At 43.6% G+C, this 16900-nt stretch overlaps 1 protein-coding gene across 1 annotated transcript in view; it reads right to left on the reverse strand.

Moving 5' to 3' along the window:
- Positions 1-410: 410 nt before the first annotated feature.
- Positions 411-16900, reverse strand: part of LOC309437574 (TOG array regulator of axonemal microtubules protein 2-like) — a gene marked incomplete at both ends in the record, with an annotated part of 29679 nt that continues 13189 nt past the window's right edge. The window contains 9 exons of the mRNA XM_082048117.1: positions 411-658; positions 2873-2959; positions 6839-7055; positions 8246-8495; positions 9850-9953; positions 10886-11003; positions 12061-12219; positions 13382-13617; positions 15387-15492. Of these exons, the coding sequence (XP_081904243.1) occupies positions 411-658; positions 2873-2959; positions 6839-7055; positions 8246-8495; positions 9850-9953; positions 10886-11003; positions 12061-12219; positions 13382-13617; positions 15387-15492 (1525 nt within the window). The remainder of the gene's footprint in view (positions 659-2872; positions 2960-6838; positions 7056-8245; positions 8496-9849; positions 9954-10885; positions 11004-12060; positions 12220-13381; positions 13618-15386; positions 15493-16900) is intronic.

A 16900-nucleotide genomic window follows, 5' to 3' on the forward strand; every position in this document is an offset into this window, starting at 1 on the left:
TCCTTTTTACAGTTACAAATTGCATTTACACACAGGTTTTATATTTTTGGTATCTATGCAAACTTCTTAGGGAACATGAAGTCAAGATATAAAACTTTAGAAAAATACTTTTTAAAAATATTTTTTACTTTTAAATAACTTTAAATTTTTTTAAATATTTTAAAGTTTTTTAAGTTTTTTTTTTAAGTTTTTTAAAGATTTTTAAATTTTTTAAGTTTTTTTTTTTTGTTGTTTTTTTTTTTTTTTTAAACCTGCATCAAAATATACTAAGTAAATCTGTAACTATAAACTCTATCGGGTAAATCCTCTTCTTCAAACACACAGAATAAAACGAATGCCACCAGCACATCCACCTTTGCCTCCAGCTGTCCCACTCACTCCACACCCCTCAGTCTGTTTGCTGGAGCACATCAAGCCTTCACATTCAGGTTCAAGAGGTCCCAGAGGTTTCTTGTCACATGCAGAGGCTGGTTGGTGGCGCACTCCTTCAGGCTGGGGCCCATCACTCCGTCAAGGCTCTTTGCAAGCTTGGTGAGCACAGCCCTGACACCGCCGCTTTGGACAGGCAGAGCCTTGTTTCCCAAAAAGAACCAGAGCGCAGGCAGGACATAGCGGTGGACGGTTTGAGGTTTCCGGGGATAAACAGTGGCCACAAGCACTGCCAGGTGAGAGAGACAAATAGATTAACAGCCGTAATGGAAACAAGTACGTTCCTTGTGCCTACAAGTACCTACAAGTTTTGGTTCTTGGAAGGCTTTTCCGGCTAATATCAGCAAGCACAAAGGCCCCAATGATCCAGAAACAGGCAACAGTGGCTGATCGTCCACTGAACAGCATAACCAACCTCTGAGGACCTTAATCTCTCCAAATCAGAGGCTTTGTATCCGTGATAGACTTATCAAAGTGAATCATACACATTTTGTAAATAATTTCACTATCTGCTTCTGCATTACAAATGCCAAAAATGTCAAATCGGAAATGTTTATTTCCATTAAGAAGTTGTCTAAACCAGCTGCTGAAGATTTTGAAATGCAGCTCAGAGAGGTAATTGAAACAAAAGGATGATTACTTTTTTTGTGACCTTTGACGAAAAATGACAGAAGTCCCGTGTGGCTGTTCCTTTTGCTCAGTGGCACACAGCAAATGGCAGTATGACACCACACTTCAAAACTTCAGCCCACAAAAGATGTGTGCTGCCTGACAGTTTTCTTAAAAACATCAGTGACTGACTGAGATCTGTGACAGAAGGGTCCAATCTGAGGTTTTTTCCCCTCATACTTAGTGGCTTCTAATGAACAGCTGTTTCAAACTTCAGGATGTCTTAGATAATTACTCAAACCCCATTGCCATGGCATTTGAGCATCTCACGAGTTTAATGGCCATTGCCCTCACAACATTCCCTAAAATAGGGGAACTGAGAAAAATCTCACACAGGGGCCTGATAATGAACACGTTCTGCACATTCTCTCTGAAGTCTGTTCTCAGCTTATTTTCTGAACTGAGCTCCATTAAATACAAACAAAAATTTACTACCAATAGGCTCCTTGCATGGCAGATTTTGCTGAGAGATCAAATTCTGAAATGGTCTGAAGAGAGCTTTGTTATCTTCTGTTCAGTAGAAATGTTATGCAGTAACTATTTATTATTCTGTAGTGGAAGGACTTTCATTTCCTCTATGCCGTTAATCTAGCATCAGTCATCAACATTTAAACAGCTCCTGACAGTACCTAAAGCCAACTCTGGTAAGCAGGAAAAGGGTACCTATTTTAAAATAGGAGTTAATTTACGTTTAAATGCTATTAAACACAGTGGTCACTATGGAGTTTCAGAACAGAAAGACCTGTCTGTTCCCACTGAATCCCAGAGAGAACATCTGCGCTCTTTAAAGTAGTTCCAATTTATGTTCAAATGCTGTATTTGAAAAAGAGATTAAAATAACTGTAAAAGTAAATTTTGGGTTTACAGAGATTTACTCTATTCAAATCATCTTTAAAGGCCCTTTTATATTTGTTATGGCTAAACATGCCCTTTTGAGATTCATAATGAAGAAGCAAAGTGTATTAAACCTTGGATTAAAAGATGCTGGCATAATTAGAAGTGGATTTAGTCCTAATTAAAGCCAGGCTATAAATACTCTAGTATATATTGAGATTATAATTTTTTCCCTTCCTTGGCTATTGCTGGACAGAGCAAGCTACTATTATAAATCAATTATCAGCTGTACTTCCACTGCGTTGCACACTGCTGATACAGTAGACTGTTTGTACATCCTGAAATGAGTCCATATGATATCTGCAATACAGGCAGGGAGCCTCAGTGGGTTGGGCTGAACTGCCTCCTTCTGCCCCCAAATCCTGCCTTGCACAAAGACCTTGCCTGTAATATGTGTGTTGAGTTTTCACCTGCACTGTGACCCCCCAGGCTCTGTTTCCAACAGGACAACAAGAATCCTATGACGACAAAACAAACTGCTCCTCACAAATACCAGTTGCCACAATTTTTTTTCTAAAGGGTGGTGGTTCGCTGTAGAACAGGGACCTCTTACAGACCTCCATGACCTTTACTGTACTGTCCTTCAAAGAGAGAAGTCAGCCAGGGTATTTTTAGGCCTTCTCTTTCCTGGAGGCGGGTCCTGAGATGCCTCAGTGAGAGCTGGAGCCCAAGCGCTGTTCTCCTCTCACACACTGCAAGCCTCTGCAGAGGCCAGGCAAAGCCCTGCCAAATACACCAAGTACAAGTATTTTGCAGGAGGAACAAGCTCAGGACCTTCTGGTGTTTGATAAGCGACTGCACTGTCTATTCTGAGGCGTTCCCTTTAAATATTCCCTCTGAAGACTTGACAAGAAGCGGAGATCAGCTGAAGAGGCAATACCTGAGAGACATTCTATGACATCCAGCAGAGCTTGGCCGCTGAGGTAACGCACTCGGCTGGCCAAGATTTGCAGCAGCAATGTGTTATCTGAAAGAGAAACATTTGTTTCTGCTCACTCTTCCGAGGTTATAAGAAACAAAATAGTTAAAAAGGGAAGGAGGGGAAAAGGCAGAGGTAACTGCATTTTGTAACATGAAGGAAATTTATGCCAGTTTCAGAGTCCTTTACTTCTTTCCTTCAGCTTACTTGGGAGGATTTTAAATTCAAAAAGAACAGTTCTCATTTCACATTTGTAAATCCAAAGTTAACTGCCGTGTGGAGAGTTTTTGGGCCGTATGCTGTGAACAAGCCAGGGCTTGGGGTGACTGAGGGGCACTAGGACCGCACCGAAGTGAACAGAAGCTGGTCTGCCCTGACCCAGGCTGCAGGAGGGGCGTCGCTGCGCATACAGTGCCCTGCAGCCAATCACCATCTTGGGGGGGGAAGACTGACTGCATATGTAACCAATCATAGCCTGTGCTTGCCGCATGGCCTTTCGGTATTGAGTATGTAAGGGCTGGAAAAACGTGGTTTCGGGGACATTGCTATTCAGTGTTGTTAAGAGTTCATTAAAGGGTATTGATGTTAAATTCATATTGAATTAGACTCATTACTTTTGCCGGCCCGCCTGTCGTGCTCAAAGAGGTCCTGCCGGCAATTTTGCATTCTCCACATCGTCTCATGACACTGCTGTACAAGGAGCTGTGTTAAAACTTCCACATCAGGGCCCTCAAAATTTAAATCACATGTAAGCAATGAAAATGTTTTGCATCCTAGAGCTTTGCAGAAGTGACCTCCTCCCTTGTCTAAGGAAAAGGGTCAGGAGGCTCAAAAGTCCATGCATCCATTCACACTTTAAGGACAAGCTGGTACTAAATTTTCAAGCTACCTGTTAGGATCTATGGACAACACTCCAAGTTACTCTTACAAGAGATAATTGCTGCTCATTGCCAACACCATCTGCTCTCGGGTGCTCTTGTAACATCTCTGAAACTGGATCTTGGTAGAGAGACTGAAAAACAACCTGATTTCCCGAAACTTGACTGCCATATATATTTTAACATCTCCTGTGCTGCCTGTTGTGGATTTGAGGTCTTGTTTTAATTAATAAACTGCTGCCTGGATTGGTCTGCAAGCCTGCAGTCTCACTGCTTTGATAAGCCAAGCAAAGCTTTTCTTGGAGGCAGAATGTATGTGGGATGCACTACGATACCTCGCAGTGTCACCAGGAGTGGCACCAATAGGTAGAGCAGGCAACCTGCTTCTTTGTGAACCACTACAGAGTCAAATCCCAAAGTGGTTTTAAGTAGTACTGTGCTATTAAGTGCTCCGTTTTGCATGAGATATAAAAAAGGTAGTCCCTAACAATCTCCTTGTGAGTGTGCAGTAATGAATTCGTCCTGCTACGCTAATTAAGCTTCTGCTTTGGTAATTACACTCTTCTCATTCATCTTTTCAAACAGACACTTCACGTTTTGTCCCACCCTCTTGCAGTATTGGCAGATGCTGTCTCACATTTGCTCTTCCTCCCCAGGGAGTTACCGTACAGCTGCTGCTTTGAAAAAAAACACCAAAACACTCTGAGATCTGGAGGTCTTGTGGAAGCACGAAATGTTAATTAGTCATTAATATTGGTATCTACACAGATTTTCAGGGGAACGCTTGGGTTTGGGATGGGTGAGGGGGAACTGCTTGTTTACTCATTTTTGTAGGAAGCTAAGTATGTCAGCACTATTCACCTTTCAGTTTAAGAGTTTCAAATGCCCTGTAAATTTTGAAACATTAAAGCTCAAGTAAATAACAAATTCACCCAGCAATTACTTTTGCTGCCTTGAGAGACATAAAGACAGAGGAGCTTTTAATAGCTATTAGAGAAAACAAGGCAGCAGGCAGTCTGGTTCTTACTAACCCAGCTTTAACTCCCTGTACTACATATCAGCTAAACCTGCTGGCCACAGGACAGGCAGCCCGCAGTTGCTGTATTGAGCAGAGGAATCTGCTTCTCCGCACTCTCATTTTCACTTCGTTCCCCTCTTTGCTATGTTGACAACTACAGGGAAATTCCCCCTCCCCTCTCGCAGAGTGATGGTTCCTCTGGGAACCATCTGGGACTGCTGGTCTGACTCCATGCCCTGGTGTCAGGTAGTGGCCATCTGAAGGGCATTTCTTTCATGACAGAGGACAGGGCAGGACAGATGTCAGAGGAGACAGCAAGATGTCTTGGTCCCATTGCAGTTGAACTTGATTTGCTGATTCACCTCCACCTACAAGGTGGCTCCTTTGAGTGGGATTATGGTCCCAGGTCACAGCTAATGAATGTGTGTGGCCTTCAGCTGGGGACATCCAAGCCAATGCCAGGGTTAAGGTAAACAAATGATTCAGGCATTATTGGGAAGCAAATTAGTTTGGTTTTAGGTAGAATTTTGGTCAAACAGATTGGGGGGGGGGTGTTTTATGTTCTTTGTTTGTATGTCATTTGGGGTTTTTTTGTTTCACATCAAGTGATCAAACAATTTTCTAACGAGCTTGCGTTTTTGCATGGATCATTAAAGGTGGCAGATGAGGAAGTCTCACCTAAAGTTCAGAATCTGAGGCATGTCAACACACAGCCTCGGTGCAATAGCTGGGCTCTTAGCTATTAAACTCACAGGAGCAATGGGGCAAGAGGCTTTGCTCTCTTACACTTTGCTAGGAGCACTGAACAATCCTTTAGCGTTCTGGGGTGTTTCTGTCACTTTACAGCATATGGTATGGTTTTGCTCATGCATTTTTCCAGTAGAGCCTTCCTTCCCCCAGTAAAGCCCTAGGGTCTTGAATTTTGAAATATCTGTGATTCAGTTACCTGTTTGAACTTTTACAAATGTCCACAAAAATGAGCAGAACAAAAAAATATATCCCACCTTGTTTGCTTGAGAACCTGTCTCTGGGTAAAGCTAGTGTGGTAAGAGACAGATGCACCTTGCTCCTGTTCTGGCATCTGCCAGCATGGAAAATTTACAGTGACCTCTCAGAACTGGTGAGAGGGGAATGACGGAAAGCTTCATACAAAACCCTGAAGGGATCTATTTGCCACATCCTCTGTGGGTAAGGGCCAAGAGCAGTAAAGGTCTCACCCTTCTCTCCTGCTTCATGATCAGGAACAACCCAATACTTGGAATACAGAAAGGCAGCAGGTCAGCAGATTCACTGAGGTTGCAAAGCAGCTGATGTGGACAAGTTGTTAATTCCACTTCAACACCTGCCTCTTCAACACTAAATTTTTCAGGCATGTTCACCCAGTGCTGCATTTTCACAGCTGACATAAATCTGTGTGGCAAGAGAATTTACAGCAGACCTTGGCTATGTAGTTATTGGTTAGAGTAATCTTATCCCATGCAGAACAACGTTTGGAACAAGCCATCATTTACAGCTCGATTTATTCTTGTTTACTCTAAAGAAGTGGGAAAGAAGCCCAGCAAGAGCAAAGAGCCTCCACCACACTTCCCCCTATGTGTGTCAAGGAAAAAGCACATTCCTTTCATCTTGTTTTAGTGGTTGTAAACTTAACAGAGTGTACATATTGGAAATCCAATTCAATAAAAACCGTATGCATGCAGTTTCCCAGGAAAAATAGGGGAAAAACAGTCATGACAGGTGCTAGTCACTTCCCTCATGCTCTTATAGTGGGAACTTAAAATAATCCCTAGAATGTCCTCTCTGCAATAATCAGACCTATGACCCAGGTGATAAGCAGCGTCCATTCAGCTACACATCTCAACATGATACAACCGATTGGGATAAAAAGAATGCAGGCAGGACTTCATACACATCTTGCAGCAGCTGGATGTTCCCACAGACAACAACAGCCATCCACAGACTTAGTGCTCACTTGGCTCTGAGATGGAGGAGCCGCAGCTGGGGAGAGTCAGTGTCAGAGGTCAGCCTTACCTAGGTGATCAATGCATGCTTCCAGCACATTCACAGCTGCAGTATAAATCCCCAAGTGCTTTGAGTTCAGGTTCTCAGTGACTGCTACTACCAGAGAGGTCAGGACTGGGTACAAGGCATCTCCGAGCATGGCTGTCATTGAAGCCAGTGCCTCCAGTGCCCGCTGTTTCACTTTCTTGTTGCAATCCTGAAGTCTCAGGACAAAAACGTCAAAAATCTGTTAAGAAAACAAAGGACATGAAATCTGGATTAAAATGTCTTTGTTTCAAGGAGAGATGTAGAAACAAGGACCCAGAAATGTAAAACATGATGTTTTCTGTTAGGTCAGCACTTACTAGCACAATTTCACTGTTTTCCTATGGGCTACTCACTGTAGTGGTTGCACCTAATGGCGGTTGGAAAGATTTTCATATTTTATTACGAGGTTTGAGTGGGGACAGGATAGTTCATATGGTGTTTCTCTTTACATTATTTACATTATTATTTACATAAATCATCGCTATAAATCATTAAATTATTCCCATTTTAATAATGCAATATCTTTGGTGCAGGGGTATGAAAACAGGTATTTATGATACCCATTTTTCCATAAAGTTGCCTCAAGTACTGAGGGCAGTATTGATTTTGCCAAAACTGTGGCTGGATGGGATCCAAGTTTTGTTTTTATCTGTCTCAGAACCTGCATCTGGAGGAGTGCAGGGCTCTGATGAACTCTTCAGTATCCAGACCATTTGTCTGGCTAACAGGTAGACTTCTGAAGTTTAATGTGTTGTGTAGTTCTCATTAGAGCGGGTTCAGTCCCTTGACAGCCACATTATCAGGCACCATTTGCTGGAAAAGGGGAAAAAAAAACAGCTGCTGGGAGGAAAAGGAAGAGATCTATCTCTAGCCATTGTCTTCCTCTTTCCAAAGAGAAAAAAGGACCCACAGGAAGGGTGAGAATGGTCCCAATCAGGAAAGGGATGAGGATAGAAGTAAATAGGCAGAGTTGTGTCTGCAATAGAAGAGAAAGTTTACAGGAGTATCCTTTAATTTTTTTTTTTTTAATCAACACAGCCTGATACTTCTCCTCCACCCCAACCCATTTCTCTTCTAGAGAATAATTTCCAGCCTTTCAGTGACTGTATTTCCTTTATTTTAACCTAACTGGTAGTAAGATACAGCAAAAGCTACAGCAACAGGAAATTCTGTCTCATGAACAGCACCAACAGACACCTGCCAGAGAAATACATTTGGACTGAAATTACTTTCCTGATGCCTGGAGTTGAATGAAATTATTCGGGGTGAGAAGAGACCAGCCTGTCCCAGACAGCTAGTATGTAACGTAAGACACACTGTTTTAACTTTACTGGTACAGGCTTGGGAAGGGACCTAACAGGAAAGGAGCGATGGAGATGCCCTGCCTACCTGGGATATGTCAGTGGAGATGAGCTGGGGGTTGGTTTTGCAGTGATCTAGGAGGAGCATCACTCCCTCCATTCTTGTCTGAAAGTCCTCAGCTGTCAGGAGCTTGCAAAGCTCCTGGCGCTGTTCAGTCTCTTCCTGTGATGGGCGACGGGCTGTCTGATGGGCTGTCTGACGGACTGTCTGACGGACTGTCTGACGGGCCTTCTGACGGGCTGTCTGAGAGGGTGGCATGGGTACATCAGAGACAGACCTTAAAATGGAAAATAAAAACAAAGTTAGACCTTCTGGTGATAATATCTCCCTTCAGCTAATTGTGAGGAATGTAACTTGAGAAGACTTCCTAATGATGTGATTTCAGCTAGATCTTTATCTGAAAAGCAGCTTTGATCTCATTACAATCATTACAGGAGACAATCTGGACTTAACATTATCACTAGTGCTTACTCGGGAGAACCAAGGCACCAAGGATGGGATGCATCTCATTTATCTTCAGGTGTCTTCCCAGGTACTCATCCAGCATCCCTATGTGGGGAAAAGTAGGCACTACAAAGTTTAAATGCCTCATCTTATGGCAGGTGTCTGTATTATAAGGAAATTAATTGTCCTGGAGAAGTGCCTTTACAACAGATATGGGAATCTGGATAAATAGCTCAGATGCATCTGAACAGATGAATCCTACCCAGACAGATCAAGGGGCAAAGCTGAAGGGATCCAGAGGATCAGTATCAGAGGCAAAAACTGAAGCCAGCCATCCCGCTACTGCGCTTACATTATTGATTCCTTAGCGGCTGGATCCACAGCTGGACAAACCCAAGGGGAACAATTGTCTTGGATCAGGCTCTCTCTGCCATGAGCACGAGCAGCTCCTAACCCCACTACTGAGGTGTGTGGTCATCTTCCTGCCACTGCTGAGCACAACAGAGCTAAATAAATCCACTCTGTTACCAGAGAAGAGCAGGTACAAGTAGCTCTCTCGCTGGCATGGGGAGACAGCAAGGACCAAACTCCTATCTTGAGTGCTGACTGAGGCACAAGGGAAAAAAACATGCTGTCCATCAACCAACCGATAATGGGTCTCAATGACATGAATAGCTACAGAGTCCACACTGGTATGTCTATTGACCAGAACTGCCAGTACTGTTTGTGAGTCAGAAAGCAATGACTCCGCCAGGCCAAACAAAATGCATAGGAAGTGCTATTTTTGGGAATGGCATCTTGGTTCTAGAATGGGACTTCTCATCAAACCACCCATCTCAAAAAGACTCCACTGAGATAGGAATACCCTGATTGAAATTACTTGTCCCAAACCAAACAGCGGAGAAATGACCCTCTCGCAGCCTCCACAACACTGTCCTCGCCACCGCACTGGATTTTCTGAACTAAAACTGGTGGGTGTCTCTTCCTCTCTCTCAATTTTTGTGGAAAACCCTCCAGAGAAGTTGTGTTCAGCCTAATGTAGAAGTAGACATTTTTGATCACAGAATATTTGTGGGGCAAGGAAACAATCTCTGGTACCCCTTGTCTCCACCAGAAAGATTTTTTTGAGGAAGAGACATGCAAAGCTTGCCATGTGCTTTGTCAGATATAACAGAAGTGCTCAGTACCCTCCAATAGAAGGCAAGTTGTCCTGGGGCATCATCAAGCCATTTTTCTTAGACTTCTTGTGCTCCTTGGCAGAGGGAGGTTCACATGGATGGTCTTCTGTCCCCTACACAAATACATAAAAAACCATGAATCTATAGAAGATAAAAGAGGAAATTACTTGTTTAAAACACAAATTATAACCAGGAAGGATCACTGCTACCAAGAAAGGCTTAGGAAAACATTTCCTAACTTAGAGAGGGAGATGGGCCAGAGATCCAGTGATGTCTACTATTTGTTTTCAATAACATAAGGTAGATTATAGGTGCTACCATAATGGGCAGCAATATAAAATTCAGAATTCATTAGTCTTGTGCACAAATGGGAATAATGCAAACTGGTAAGGAAAAAAACTGGTGGGAAACATTTGGACTTTCTGGAGGGTGGCCCATTGTGTTGGGAGTTTATTTGGTTTACGCTCATTCTCCCTATCCCCGCACAAAGACACATTCCTGTCTAGAACGTAAATGGAAAGGAATGAAAAAAACAGGGATGATTTTACATGGGATGCTGAATTCATGAAGCTTCTTCCAGCTTCAGAGAGCATAACAGCAGGGCAGTGTTCCCAGAATACACACAATATGTGTACTAATTATGATTGCCTTGTGCATCTTTTGTATATTTGGAAATTTTTTTGGCACTAATACTTCATCTGTTGCAAAGACTCTACTGCCTTCAGCAGCACTATTCTCACTTCCTTGCTTTATTGGGGGGTGTGGGGAGTAGCATTGGGTTTTTTAATGCTTGATGGTAAAACCATTTTCTCCTACTTTCCCTTCCTGTTTGTGGCTGATATTCAAAATACACCCACTTTCTTTCTAACTATACTAGTTTATTCACTGTCTGAAGATAAAAAGGCTGAGGATCAACAGCTCATTCCCAGGAGCAAAAGGATTCAGCAGAAGAAGGAGGAGGTAAAGAAAGATGAGGTATGTTCAATCTCATATTAGCAATCTCAGTACTAGCATAAAGAAGACATTTCTCCTGCCAAGCACTTACTTTCTGCTTAATCATTGCCATAACAGCTTCCAAGTCACGTGAGGGGGCAGACTTTTTCAAATAACTGTCAAATTTTGGATGACTCATCAATAAATTCAGCATCTTCCGTCCATAATATCTAACATAGGAAAAAGAGAAATTAATACAGACTACTACTGTCTTTTCTCCCTAGCCTTGTGAATAAACGAAGGAAAAGCGTTAATAAACTGATATTTTAAACTCAGCATGTGTAATACCTGCATGAGGAGGTATTACCTCTTCAGCAAAGAGATTTACCTCCTCTTACTGCCACTGCACAATGCTACCAGCTGAACACAAGAGGAGAACATGGGGTAACAGGAAAATACTATTTCACTCTGAAACTGAGGGTATGCTTCTGTGGAAGCGAAAGATCCCGTGGGACAAGTGAAGACCACCTCCTGCTTGCATGTCATGGCTTATTTGCAGTGTCTTGCTGCCATTGCACAATAATTTACTTCCCCTTAACTGACAGAGAAGCTAGGACAGATGACCTCATGCTTACTATTTAGTATTCTATAATACATGTATGCACACAGGGAGCTAATTGATCATGTGTTCTTCGCATCTATTAATCAGAATTTAATTAATAATCAGACTAATGGTTTGGTTGGTTTTTGGTTAGTTGCTTTGGTTTTGCTACTATGAAACTTCAGCTACTGTGAAGAGGGAATTTGGAGGTCATTCAGCCACAGACAACAACATTATACAATGATTGGGAAGAAAAATTTGTGACTACAATAGGCAATTAAATCTGCAGAAGGGATTTAGAAAGACTGAATACATTGTTTGAAAACAGCTGCATTTTTTCTAGGACAGTCTTAACCTTCCCAGAAATAGATGTTTGGGACCATTCGGTGACGAACAGTGGCCAATGCTGCAGCTTTGCTTTGCACACATAAGACGAAACAGAATTGTTTGACTGACTAATCTGAGCTCAGCTGATCTGAATAAAGAATCATTCAAGTCACAGGAATTTGTCAATGGTCCCTCTTGCTGGACAACCTCATCTTACCCAGTACAGTCATCTCCCCAGACATTATCCACACTGTGAAGTAACTTTTTAAATTTTACCTTCCGCTCTTTTGTGGTTTTATCATTTATAGCCAGACACCAAACAGTTTTCAAATTTTAGGAGGTGAAATGAAGATCATCACCTTGTGTCCTGATGACAGTCCAGAGCAAGATTCACCAGCATGCCCACCAGCACCTCAGTACTGGTAGGTATGCCTGAGAGGAGCTTCTTGGCTCCAATTCGCTCCATCGCAGTCAGCAGGTGTTCGGCCGCAGTCTTGCGCACCAGGACATTGCGGTGTCTGCAAACAAGGAAACAAAGACTGGGGCAGGGGGAAAAAGAGGGCCAGAAGCACAGGCCTCGGTCACAGCATGGTCCCTGCCATTGCTGGGGAAAGGACACACAAGTTCTTACTGCCATTTTAGCCACCTGTAGATGATTTGTCCTCAGATAAACACAAAATTGGCATTGTACAGAGAGGCTACCTGCAAGTAAGAGGAAGGAGTTCTACCTCCCTGGACTATTTGATACTCAATTCCTTTCCTGAAATTTAGTCTGGGAAAGGGGGAAATGAAAGACAATTCTTGCTGACTCATCAGAGGGCTCCGCTACACAAACAGAACTGCAGCAGTCCTGGGGGTTATTCCACCTGTTTATCTCCAAATCTGCAGAGGGAAATTTTTCACAATGAGAACAATCAGTCATTGGAATAATCTCCCCATGGAAGTGACTTTCAGCTGGACAGGGTGCTGAGCCACCTTGTCTAGACTGCACTTCTGCCAAGAAGGGTTTGACCAGATGGCCCAGGTGATCCCTTCCAATCTGGTACTCGGTGCTTCTATGATTTAAGGCAGCATTTGCTTCAGTTATCCCATGGGAGTCAGCCTGTGAAGGCACCTCTAAAGCTGCTCACTATCTCAAGGCTGACTTGCAACATCAATTTGAATAGAAAGTAGAGATCTCAAGGACATGACAGTCAGACAGAGCCCCCTTAGTAGGAGCTGCGCCTGCTGAGCCGCACCCAGCACGTGCTCCATGTGTTAGCAATTAGCCTCCTTATTTCTCAAGTTAATGGCATAATGATGATGCATGGCTTTTCTCAGTGCCTCTGTGGTTAGCGCTGTGAAATACCAAAAGGCGCTCACTGCTAGAATTGCTATTGTCCCTCTTCCCGCAAAGCCACAAGGCAGTATCACCACGCGTTGCAGGAACTTTTGCTTCCCCATTATTCACCACGTCTCACCAGCATTGACATATTGTGAGAACAAATAGGCTGCAGTAGGGCAGAAGCAGATGCAAGAGGAAGGGAGAGAGGATTATGATCAGAGAATCTAATCACCGAGGTCACAGAAGATGCAGGAGAAAGGACCCTTCCCTCCCATCCATTCCCTTCTGCCTCCCATCCCTTCCTCCTACCGACACAATTCAAGGTGAAGGATAGCACTAAGAAAAGAACGACGTACTGGACTCCACTGGCCATGAGAGCAGTCATTGCTCGTGCAGGAGTCACACTCCCCGCCATGAGCCCCAGGGATTGATTGGCTGCTGTCTGAATGAAGTCGCTGGTGTCCCCCATCTTCCGCAGCAAGACCCGAGCAATCTCATCCACTTCGTGGTCCATGTCCTTCTTCATGGTCCTGAAGAGCTCTCCAAGAGTGTCGATTGCACAGCAGCACACCTTTGAGCGGAGATTGTTCACCTGGGGAAGTCATGAGGGGAAATGTAAGAACCATCCTGCAGAGAAAATCATTTCACCAGATGAAAGTCCCATGAAACAACAAGACTTCTCACCGTGTCCAGATGGAACATAAGAGCACAGTAAGAGCAGAAGGAGCACAGGAGCACACTTACTCTGACGCCAACTTCTTCTCTGGCCTCAGGCCCACTTATACAATTTTAATGAGACTGAAAGCTTTAAAATATTGTTTAATCTAGAACTAAGTGTGCTACTCAACCCATAATGTGCACTGCTTTGATTTGAGGCCTTAAAAAAAAAAAGTCAATGGCTGTTTTTAAACTATAAAGGCACAATTCATAAAGACAAGACAGAGGAAAAGTAGTACTTTCCTCCTGTCCAAAATCGTAGCACTGGCAGTTTGAGCACTCAACGAGGAAATTGAAAATACAGGCTCAAGTCTACAATCAGGCTAATATGCAGCATGGACTTGGAGTCCATCTGCTGCTCTGCCTGGTCAGGAGAACCCCAGCTGTTGGACTCTAGGTACTCAAGGATTTTGGAGGTCGCATACAATTACAGCTGCAACCGTGGGGTTTTGCAGCATTCAGGGCTGTTCTTGGGTGACCCCTGCTTCCAAAAGTCTCTCCCATAAGGGTAAGGAAGAAATAACTGAGAGTCACGTGCTTCATTTGAAAAATACTTGGAAGGACAGACCAGTACTTCTTTCTGCCAGAATTAGTTGTGCTTCTTAATAAAAGAAAACCACATAAGTGCTAGAAGTGCTTGTGAAAGCAAAATCTGGGACTGGAGTGAAACAAAAGCTGAAAGATGTCTCTGTGCATGATTGTAGAACAGAGAGGAGGAAATTTCCTCAGAAATAGAAAAGTGATATAAAAATCAGATGAGCTAACCTGAAAGGGCTTCTCGTCCTAAGCCTGATCTCACAGGGGTAGAATCTGAGTCCTGCATATCTAAACAGAAGGGTTTAAAGAGTCCAACACCACAAGGGACATTCAAGCCTCCAATGTCATTAAATATTGGACAAGAGGAGTTGCTTTCATGGAAATGAGCTGTCCTACTGTCTTCTGCAAGCAAAGGAAAATGTAATATATTTGGCAATCATGTAGTAAGAGTACAAGTCTGTGGCCTGAACTGGCTGCTAAGGGCCAAGTTGGAAATACAGCCATAGATGTTATTAATTAGCTTAGGATGAGACCTCTCTGTTCACTGAGAGATGAGACAGTGAAGCTGTGTGTGACTGCCCTGCTCACCCCACAGCCAGGCTGCTCTAAGCACCCAGTTGCTGCTGTGCAAAATTCCACAGGCGCACAGAGTCAACAGTTCAGTGGAAAGGGCAAATTACCAAAAAGCAAGCAGAAAGGAAGGAGGAGAAAACATCATCAGGAAACACAGGCAAATAAATACCTGCAGTCACTCACGTGGGTTGCTGAGGAGGAGGAAGAAGTGGGAGGAAGCTGGGAGGCAAAAGCTGCAGTGTTTAATTACAGCTTGGGCAGAGACTTGGGCTGTGGCAAATCACCTGCAGTTTCTGCATTTGTATATTGCATGAGAATGACACCTACCTCAAAGAGAAGAGACACAGATGCCCTACATGCCTGTAAATACAGCTATATATGCAGACAGATCATAGAGATAGTTGACATAGCCCTTAGAAAAATAGGGAATAAAATAGTGATGAAGGCAGACACCCCCGTAAATGAAGAAGCACATATCAACTCTATGCTCCATGTACGAGGTACATAGGACACAATTGAACATAACATTCTTACCTCTTTGATAACTACCGAGGAAACATCATGAAGTCTAGAAAGAAGGACTTCTGAGTGGGAGATAGCCAGGCGTCTGATGCTGATGAGTCCCTTCACTTTCTCCTCCCTGAAAGGCAATTACCAAAAAGATTGACTTTTCTCACCACCCAAGAACTTGGCAGCACCCTCTGAAATTACCAGGGTGCTGGCTCAAACAAGCACAGGGAGGTGCTTCTTATACAGCACTTAATTAAATTGTGGACTCGTTGCTACAGGATGAGGTCGTGTTCAAAAGCATACATAAATCCAAAAGGCAAATAGATGGTTTCAGAATGGCTGGGTTAATTTGCAGCTGCTAAACAAGACAGCCTTCCTGAAATCACTGGCACACAAAGTCTCTATGTCACTGCTTCCTAGAAGCTGGAAGACTGTGCCATGTTTCTGTTTCTTGCACGCTCCCTGTACCCTGTGTCTGAGAAACAGTCCCGTCTGGCTGTTACCGGGGTGTTTTCCCTCTTTGCCATCCCCACAGGGCAGTGCAGGAGGGAGAGTCTTCACTGCCACTTCATAGCTTGAGTTTGCACTCTACAGTCTAGTCTTGTTCCCCACAGCCTTGCCCTCCCCTCCCCAAAAAAGGCAGCATGTCATAAAATACTCCATACCTGGGCAAGAATAGCCAAAAAGCTGGATTTTCCAGAAAATCCCTACTTAAAATAACACCTACAACAGCAACATGTTATTTAAAAGTAGTAAAAACCCACCTCTTTCAGCACTTTCTTGGTGAAGGACCTGAGCTACATGAAGACACGTTACAGTCACTGTTCACCAGGGCGGCAGGGCAGGGCTGGGCATCCACCCCCACTGGGGTCCCTGAGTGTAACCCAGACCCTTCACACCTGCAGCAGCTCCCTGCACCTCACAGGGCACCAAAGAGGAGTGGGAAAGAGAAAGGAGAGAGGGGCAAAACAAAGCGATATTGCACAAGGAAGATATTGCATCATGGAAGACTTTTCATGGTTATCCCAGTGTGAATGGAGCCTTAGTGCACATATGCTGACTCAGAAATCAAAGAGACAACCAATATCACCTGAAATTTGCTGAGCCTCCTCCTGTCTGTGTTCAATTTCAGGACACACTGTGATTATCAACAAAAACATCTTTGGCCCATATTAAGCAGCGAAGAAGAAAAAGGTTAATTCTAAAAGTGCAAGATTCCTGAAGGATTTATTTTCTTTTTACTTGTCTTCTGCCACAAGGCTTTCAGAAGAAATGACAGGCTGAGAAACTCTGTACCACATCTCAGTCCATTTCTCAGAAATAGGAAATAGGAACTCCCCATAGGTGCTTCTGGAACTTAGCCGCAGGAGGACCAGAGATAAATCCTCACTCAGTCCCACCTGGGCCAGTGACCTGAGGCCCCAAATCTGTAAACTCAAGACCACTTCCATCCTGCTTCTGGCCTGTGCCAGCAAATCATCTTGTTGTCAACTTTCTCTCTTCCCTGAAGGTTTCATTTGCAGCTACGTGGAGCAAAA

The sequence above is a fragment of the Streptopelia decaocto genome (assembly GCF_964273445.1).
Source record: "Streptopelia decaocto genome assembly, chromosome: 3".
Taxonomy (NCBI): Eukaryota; Metazoa; Chordata; class Aves; order Columbiformes; family Columbidae; genus Streptopelia; species Streptopelia decaocto.